At 45.4% G+C, this 9058-nt stretch overlaps 2 protein-coding genes across 5 annotated transcripts in view; both read right to left on the bottom strand.

Annotated features, from left to right (window-relative positions):
• The window catches only part of LOC121865646 (roundabout homolog 1-like), a 214204-nt gene extending 206136 nt beyond the window's left edge, over positions 1 to 8068 (bottom strand). For all 4 annotated transcript variants that reach the window (XR_006088784.1, XM_042365170.1, XM_042365171.1 and 1 more), the window contains exon 1: positions 7779 to 8068. The gene's annotated coding sequence lies outside the window, so the exon portion shown is untranslated. The remainder of the gene's footprint in view (positions 1 to 7778) is intronic.
• LOC121865649 (roundabout homolog 2-like) overlaps positions 1 to 9058 on the bottom strand; it is a 54481-nt gene that overhangs the window by 38900 nt on the left and 6523 nt on the right. The window contains exon 2 of the mRNA XM_042365176.1: positions 7779 to 8072. Within this exon, the coding sequence (XP_042221110.1) occupies positions 7779 to 8072 (294 nt within the window). The remainder of the gene's footprint in view (positions 1 to 7778; positions 8073 to 9058) is intronic.

The raw sequence follows: 9058 nt of genomic DNA, 5'->3' as shown, positions 1-9058 counted from the left end.
TACCCCCTCACCCGTAACCACTCCCTCATCTCTACCCCCTCACCCGTAACCCCCTCATCTCCCCCCTCCCGTAACCACCTCATCTCTCTCCCCACCCGTAACCACTCCCTCATCTCTCCCCCTCACCCGTAACCACCCTCATCTCTACCCCTCACCATCTCTCTCCCCCCTCACCCGTAACCACTCCCTCATCTCCTCCCCTCACCCGTAACCACTCCCTCATCTCTACCCCCTCACCCGTAACCACTCCCCATCTCCCCCCTCACCCCAGTAGGTCTATTGTCTCACCCCCCCTCCCTCCTCCCTTGTCTTGTATAAACAATGTAACCAGCCGGGCAGAGAACAGGAAAGCTCTCACACTCACGTAACTACACATAAGGTGGTTCTATTGGGGCTTCTGAAGGTGGGATGTCACTGGCAGGTTATTGTGTTGGTGGGGCGGAGTGCTGGAATGAGGTGCTGTGTTATTAATGGTGCTATGTTGTGAGGAGTGTTGTAGAGAGAGAGAGAGAGAGAGAGAGAGAGAGAGAGAGAGAGAGAGTGAGCAGCTAAACAACAACGAAATAACTCAGGTACCCACAAAATATCCCACCAACAGGCAGTAAATAAAGGCACAACAACAACAACAGCACCACCACCAACCACACAAATGGAGAAAACAAGTGAAATCCCCCCGCGACCAATAATTCCCGCTGGAGAAATCACAGTGTGGCCGCCAGTGTTAATCTCATAAGACCGGGCCCCCAGATTCTCCCAAGGCTTGTTGTGTGTTTGGTTCATCCACCTGTAACTGCAGTGGTGGGAACGCTCTTACTCGTTCGCTTATACTACGGCCACCCCCCCAACCCCCCAAAAAGAGACGGTGTTTTAATGGCTCGTAGATTTAACTGGAGAGGTGGGAACGCCTTTCACTGGATCCGTAGCAAGAACTTAAAGAGCTGTTTACCCTTATGCCATTTAAGGAAATAGATAATGAAAACACTTTGAGAATCCATTATTTTGTGGTCAGTTAAAAGATCCAATAACGTGGCTTCTCTTATTTTCAGTTCAGGGGGGAAATAACTTACAATTCAAAGTGATTTCTACAATTGTCGTAGTTTAAGTGAACTGATTATGGGCTGAATTAATGTATAAATCTTTGAGAATACCTTTTTTTTTTTGTGTGTGTGTCGTAGTTTAAGTGAATTAGTTAAGAAACTTTCAAACATCCTCGGTGTCGGGGACAAAATAATTTTCGGCTGATTTAGAATTCTTGCCTTCATCTTTGTTGGCTCAGCTGAAGGTGTTTAGTCTGGTCACCTTACCTATAATGGCTGGATAACTCACTTGGTGTCTAGAGTGGCGTAGGTGATACTACCTAATAGCTGCTTTATACCTTTGTCTATGCTTCCGTGTTTTGCTTTCCATTCACTATTTTAACGCGTATCATTATATACTTTGTGTGTTATGTAATTGTAAGTGTGCGTCATTAAAACTACTCTGTGTATGTCATTAAAATCAATACAGTAGGTTCTTCGATATTAAGTAAAGTAACACTGCTACCTAAATTTATCCCGCTTCTTTATTTTTCCTTACTACATTATTAAAAGTTGCCCTACATGTACTACAGTTTATGTCTGATTCTTCACTTATATCATTTATTTTTGATGGGGTCTTGGGGGTGCCATCTGTATATGTGTATCATTAAAGTTTTCTTAGAATAGTCCCTGCCCTAAAGCGTATCTCATTTAACACCCAGAGAGCGTATATTATCCCACCCCCGACAAGCGTACATCATCTCACCCCCTTGGAAGCGCGTATCATCTCTGAAAGCGTATAAAAGTATATCATCTCTGAAAGCGTATATCATCTTAAACTCGGAAAGCGTTTTCTCCCCTTCGCATATTACGCACATCACCCTCTACCTCAAGCGTATCATCCCTCTGCAAAAAGCGTACAGGTGATGGGCGTACTTGGGAACTAGTTTGTAGGTCGGAGTGGCTGGTGTGAGGTGGTACCGCGGCGGGACACTAGCTCTCAATGAACTGTTTACCTTGGCTTAATAGGTGACCAGCTGCAGGCCGGGGATGGTGGAGGGGTAGGAGAGGGAGGGGGGCAGGAAAGGGGGAGCGATGGAAGAGAGAAAGAGAGCGCATATTCGTTTTCGGGAGAGAGAAAAGAGATGGTTACCGGTATATGGTGTTGGGGTGGAGTAGGAGAGGAGAGAAAGGGAGTGGGGGGGTTAGGACCTTAGTAAACACGATTTAGAAGGAGGTGTAGAGTGAAGGCTGAAGAATGTGGGGAGGAATGAGAGAGAAGGAAGGGAAAAAGGGTTAGGAATTGAGGGGGAAAGATGAGGAGAGAGGAAAGGAGGGGACTGAGAGAGGAAGGAAAGGGAATGAGAAAGGAAAGAAACAAGTGTAAAGGGGAAGGAGAGAGGAGGAGAAGGATTTGTGACAATGAAAAGGAGCAGTGAGGTAACATAGTAAGGCTGGTGAGAGAGTGACGGAGGTGCAGGATGAGCCAGGGCCTTGAGGGAGAAAGAAGAGGAGGAAGAGGGAGAGGAAGAGGAAGAAGAGTACAGGGGAAAATCATATAACAGAGGACTTATTCGTTTCTGGCAGGTCACCGACTGAATGATGTTTCCCCATTGTGTATTCTCGACACAGGACAACAGAAGATTCACCCCGCAGCACCGTGACCAGCCGAGGAAAATACTAATACATCATCAAATGTAGAACTAACATGGAAATTTTATTGGAAGCGGAAGGTGAAGAAAGGTCACCTCCTACCTCCAGGTTCTCCGGCAGGTTGGAGCAAGGTGAGGCGAGGCGAGGCGAGGAGAGGAGAGGAGAGGCGAGGCAAGGCGAGGCGAGGCGAGGCGAGGCGAGGCACACATCCACAAGTGCAGGGAGATGAACAGTTGAAGTGATCATACAGTGAACGAGGAGAGATATTCACGCTGGCTTTGTTTACTTACTGTAACATTAACTCGCGATATTACCTACTTTAACATAGAGCTTGTGTAGGTCGTCCTGATATACACATCGGTTTAATGATGTCCTCAGAGGGGCCCAATGTTGGTCACTGGATGGTCATTATGGAGGGATGACGTAGGTGGTGTGACGAGAAACTACCCTGATGGTAATTTATTGTTAGTAATCTTTATATGGTCCGAGTACTGCACGTTAGAGACTGAGCATTGTTTTAAGTTTTTAGTGTTCAAAGTCTGTAGCTATGATGGCTAACAATGCTCTTCTGTAGCTTATTGTTGTCTTGTGTCTTTGGGGTCTTTTTATCTACTTTTCTTAATATATTCATGTTTGGTATTTTTGTCTCCAAAGAATAAGTCTTTCTATTTATCTGTATTGAATATCATTTTCCACGTCTCTGGCCTCTGTGTTCACTTTCTAAATCCCCCGTTAAATGTATTTATAAATCGTCCTCTGATGCAGCTCTCTTTCCTATCTTTGCGTCGTCGACTTCAATCCTGTTTCTGAATCACCTGTGTTTATGAACGACTGATCCGTGTGTTGCTTTGTTATACTCACACTGGCTGTATATAGAGACGAAAAATTCTTATAAATTCATTAGGTAGAAACTATTGTGTAAAAGGAACAATGAGAGGAAGAGGGGAGAGGGACAAAGAAAAAAGTGAAAGGAGAGGTGGAGGAGTTGAGAGATTTGGAAGTAAAAATAGGGGTAGTCGTTGCTTGTTAGTTGCAAGAAGAAGAAAGAGAAGGCGATTTAAAAAGCATTATGAGAGAGAGAGAGAGAGGCTATAGTAGATCAGTGCGAGAGGTATCTTAAGGACATAGGAGCGCGAGAGGTGTCATAAGAGAGGTGTGGAGAGGTGAGGTGTCGCTTAGAGGGGCCGTGTGAGAGGCGCCTGGTATGACTCTGACCACTTTAATGTCCTGTATTGGTTTATTGGCGTCGCTACACCCTGATAAATTCTCACATAGATATATATTATTTACGTTCATTTATTAATATCTAACTACTGAGAGGACCTAACCTAACCACCAATTAAACCTCTGTATATTGATCACTGGTAGATAGATAGATAGATAGATAGATAGATAGATAGATAGATATTAATAAGACGATAAACTAAAAAAATTGAGAAAAAATAATTACTGCAGAGAGAGAGAGAGAGAGAGAGAGAGAGAGAGAGAGAGAGAGAGAGAGAGAGAGAGAGAGAGCATAGATAGAATGATAGATATAACAAATGAGAGACAGCAACGTGAGATAATAGTGGAACATGAGAAACACACAGACAGCAGTGTGTAAATCCCTGGAAAGCACAGAGATAGAGTGTTAGCTTGATGCATGGTGGTGGTGCTGAGGGAGGGAGGGGGGGTGGTATTGTCCTAGTCTTATGTACATATTGTATATTGATTCGTCGAGACTAGGAGATATGTACAAATAAAGATATAAATAGAGAGAGCGGTAGGATGGGGGAAGAGAGAGAGAGAGAGAGAGAGAGAGATAGAGAGAGAGAGAGAGAGAGATAGAGAGAGAGAGAGAGAGAGAGAGAGAGAGAGAGAGAGAGAGTACCGTATATAAGCCTCAACATAATATCACACTACAGTATTTTGCTCTTGAATCCATCAGAAGCTCACCACTGGGAGTAATGGTCTTCCTACTACTCCTCCTCCTCCTCTTCCTCCTCCTGACGATGATGTTGATGCTGTTACCCCTGCAGCTGCTGTGGTGGCAGGAACTCTTAGGTCAGTGTTTTGTGTCTGTGGTGTCATCGGCCTGGCTTCTTTGCCTCATTATCCCTTAATGGTGTGTTGGTCCATCGCATTTTCCTTCACTCATTTTTTTTTAACCTTCGTGTGTGTTGTTACTGCTGCTTCTCATTCCTCCTCCTGCTCCTCCTCCTCCTCCTGCTGTTGGTGCTGTGACTCCTGCTGCTGTGGTTTCTGCTGTCCCTGATTCTACAGCTACTGACAATGTTGTTGCTGCTTATACTACTGATGCTAAATTTCTTGTCATTCCTCCTGCGCCTGCCACTGAGTCACCTGCTGCGCCTGCCACTGAGTCACCTGCTGCGCCTGCCACTGAGTCACCTGCTGCGCCTGCCACTGAGTCACCTCCTGCGCCTGCCACTGAATCACCTTCTGCGCCTGCCACTGAGCCACCTCATGCGCCTGCCACTGAGTCACCTCATGCGCCTGCCACTGAGTCACCTGCTGCGCCTGCCACTGAGTCACCTCCTGCGCCTGCCACTGAGTCACCTGCTGCGCCTGCCGCTGGTGAGGGAAGGTGTGTACCCAACTCTAACGGACAATCCTGGCCATCATTACTGCGGGAAAGGCGCTTATGGCCCGGTGATGTGGCTCAGGGGCACTGGCCAGATAGATAGATAGATAGATAGAAGGAAAGTATAAATTGACTGAGAGAGAGAGAGAGAGAGAGAGAGAGAGAGAGAGAGAGAGAGTTTCCCGGTATATGGAATACAATTTTCGCTTTTCGTTCCCTGGGTATATGTACTACATGTTATAGTGTAGTGGTGGCAGAGTTGGGTGTTTCAGAACGTCTCTCTCTGTCTGTCTGTCTGTTTGTTTATCTGTCTGTAAGTGTGTTTATTTATCTAGTGATCTCGTTGTTAGGAAAACGTCTATATAATTTTAAGTTATGTAAAAAAAAATCTTGGGTAGATTGGAAAACAGAAATTAACTGTGTGTCTGTGTTTGTGTGTATACGTGTGTGTGTGTGTGTGTTTGTGTTTATGCATGTGTGTGTGTGTGTTTGTGTATACTTACGGAGGGTCTATTATAACGATAAATACCCTGGGAACTAAAACTTTAAAACTATTTCTCAAAGAAAATTTCAACTGCTCAGATCTCCATTCTTCTGGATTCCAAGAGTCTTACCGGACCCTCTGGAGGCCAAGGTCTAGTTGATCCTGGGAGATAAAATGTGAAAGAGAGAGAGAGAGAGAGAGAGAGAGAGAGAGAGAGAGCACAATTGTAATGCCTAGTTCAACGAGACCAGAAATATGGTCCTAGAATATAGTATTAAACTGTGACCTATAGGAGACCATGGTCAAATGAACGGTGGCCAAGATAACCTGAGGTAGGAGTTCATGAGCAAGGAAATCGTGAAATAGAGGCAACCAGCTAGGAGATCTTGAGTTATGATATCGTGGGTTAGGAGATCCTGACCCTGATCACTGTAGTCTAGGAGACCGTGAGGTAATAAACCGTGGCCTAGGAAACCATAACCAGTGAGACCATGACCTAGGAGATTGTGACCTAGGAGACCACGAAGTAGAGATCGTTACCTAGGAGATCCTAACCTAAGAGACCTTGGCCTAGGAGATCAGGCGCTAGGAGAAGGTCTCCTCTGGAGTAGGTGGCGATGGGCAACACAACACTGCTGGTCCGCTGACAGTGTGTGATGAATGACTGTAGTGCATCTCTCTCTCTCTCTCTCAACGTCTATAATATTATGCTATTAACCCCATAATTCATAGTCGTCTTTTTGCATCAACCTGTGTTGGTATAATTCCTTGTCAATTATTAACCTGTAGTGGTATAATCCCTTGTCGATTATTATTAACCTGTGACTAGTATAATTATTCGATAGATCTACCTGCCTTATTTAAGAGATGCTACAACACACTTACGACATTATACATAGAAAGTACCGTAATTTATTTCTGTCCCTTATCTCTCTTAACGGGAAAATATCTTACGAGTCTTTCAGTTTCCGGACCATGGAACAGGTTACTAAGACTTCAGCCTTGTTTTCTTTTATTCATCTCTCTCTCTCTCTCTCTCTCTCTCTCTCTCTCTCTCTCTCTCTCTCTCTCCCTTGTTCTCTCCCCCCCACTTACTCTGCATACCACTTTCCTCTATTTCCTTTTGCTCTCTCATCCATTTCCCCTTGCTCTTCCCCTCTCTTCCTCTCACCTGCTCTCCTCTTTTATTTTTGCTGTTTCCTCCTTTATTCTCGCACCCTTCGTTGTAGTTGTGTTCATGCTGATGGTGCTGTTCCTCTTCTTTCTCTCTCTCCATACTTTATTCCTTCCATCCTTCCTTCTCCACCCACCTTCTTGTTCTCCTCCTCTTCCCTCCTAAATTATCTCCATCCCCACCACCCCTCACTCCTTCACACCCCTTCCTTCTCTTACTAAATTATTCCTATTCCCCCTCCTTCTCCTCCTCCTCCTCCTTCTTCACCTTCTCCTACTCCTCATCCTCCTCTTCCACCCTCCGGCACGACGCTATGATGATGCTCACATTCACAACAATTAGGACTCGGTGAACTTAATGTTTTGGTTTCATCACTCAAACAATCTTCTGGCCAGGTCTTGAAAGGGGCGGAGGGGGGGGGGGACTGCAGTGTTCTTAGGTACCGAGGCCCTGGGGTTGTATTTTTCTTGCCCTCTCAGGTATAATTGGCTCATTTCTAGGATGGTTTTATTATCTCTAAACTCCACCTACAGGGAGATATATATAATTTATGCAGTTGGCTTCAAAGTCACTTCATATAATACCACTGGTTTGTGGGAGTATGCTCGAGGTAATTAAATGAGGACTCTCTCTCTCTCTCAAGACAATGGTGTAGGTGGGTGGAATTGTGTTTTTTGTTTTTTTTTGGTATTTTTATTATTCACGTGTAGTTTGTTTTGTGTGTTTTATGGTTTATGTGTATTTTGTTTTGTTTGTTCTATTGCTCTTGTGTATTTTTTTATATGGTTTATTGTTCATGTGTGTTTGTTTAGTGTTTTTATCCCTCCCTCCCTCCCTCCCTCACAACACAATACAAAGGTTGGTACTCACAAGCAATCTGTAGGGAGGCGTTGGCAGACTTGACGCTGCCCAGCCTATTGCTCGCCACGCACCAGTACACCCCGGCATCGTTCTCCTTCTTGCTCTGGGAGACCCTCAGGAAGAAGAGCGAGCCCGTGGGTAGGATGAACCGGTGGGGCGAGGGCTTGACAGGGGCGCCGTCTTTATACCAGGTGATTTTAGGATTGGGTCTGCCCTCGGCGTCGCAGTTGAGCGTGACGGGGTCGTTCCTCGGGACGGTCCAGTTGGTCGGGTGTTCGGTGATCCGCGGGACTCGACCCTCGCCTGCAGGAGACACAACACAAGGGCATGAGTTGGGTGGATCCTCTCGAGTGCATAAGACACACACACACACACACACACACACACACACATAACACACACAGGCGAAACTGCGGAGGGATAGAGCCATTAAAACCAGGGGTAGAATCCTCAACATCTGCATCTGAATACTTATTTGCAAACACGAGAGTAAATGGATAATTAAGAGGGGAAAGAAGGGGGAGGAGGGGATGAGGGGAGAAGATACGGACAGTAGACGGAGGAGAGAGTGAGGGGAGGGGGGTGGATGAGGTAGTGAGGGTTGTGGGCTCCAAATGCGGGTATTTAAAGGGACACTGACGGGATCAAAAGGGGGACCCAGTGACGGTACGTTGATCAAAATAAATAGCAGGATGATGGCAGCGGAAGTAAACAGAGGGATGGAATGATAGTAATAGGGGGTAAGTGGTGTCGACCTGATGATAGTGTACCAGGGGCATGATAACACACCAGCGGGGGGGAGAGAATTAGAGATGATAGCACAGTGGGTGGAGGGTACTGGCTGGTCTGGGGATGATGTAAGTGGAGGGGGGGGGATTATGTTGTTGTGGTGCATTATATGTTGTTGACCTGCGGTGGTACACACAGCAAGGGATGACCAGGGATGACCTACATTATGGCACACACACACACACACACACACACACAGGGGGGAAAGTTATTATTAAAATTATAGTGCAGGTTTCTAATTGTTAATGATGTTGAACTGGCCCCCAAAAAACACGACATAAATTGCAGTTACACAATATAGAAATAATTAATTCATTAAACTCATGTATGCTGGTGGGCTTCATTCTTCATCATTATTCATTATTATACACTGACGTTAAAACTGACGTGATGGTACCATGAAAAAAACTACACACACGTTATACACAGAGGTTGAACAGCGTCATGTTGATATTTGCCAGACACACACACACACACACACACACACACACACACACACA

Source organism: Homarus americanus, unplaced genomic scaffold, assembly GCF_018991925.1.
Source record: "Homarus americanus isolate GMGI-L3 unplaced genomic scaffold, GMGI_Hamer_2.0 scaffold23458, whole genome shotgun sequence".
NCBI classification, from domain to species: domain Eukaryota; kingdom Metazoa; phylum Arthropoda; class Malacostraca; order Decapoda; family Nephropidae; genus Homarus; species Homarus americanus.
Note: the sequence above shows the minus strand (reverse complement) of the source record. Positions and strands in the feature narration are given on the sequence as shown.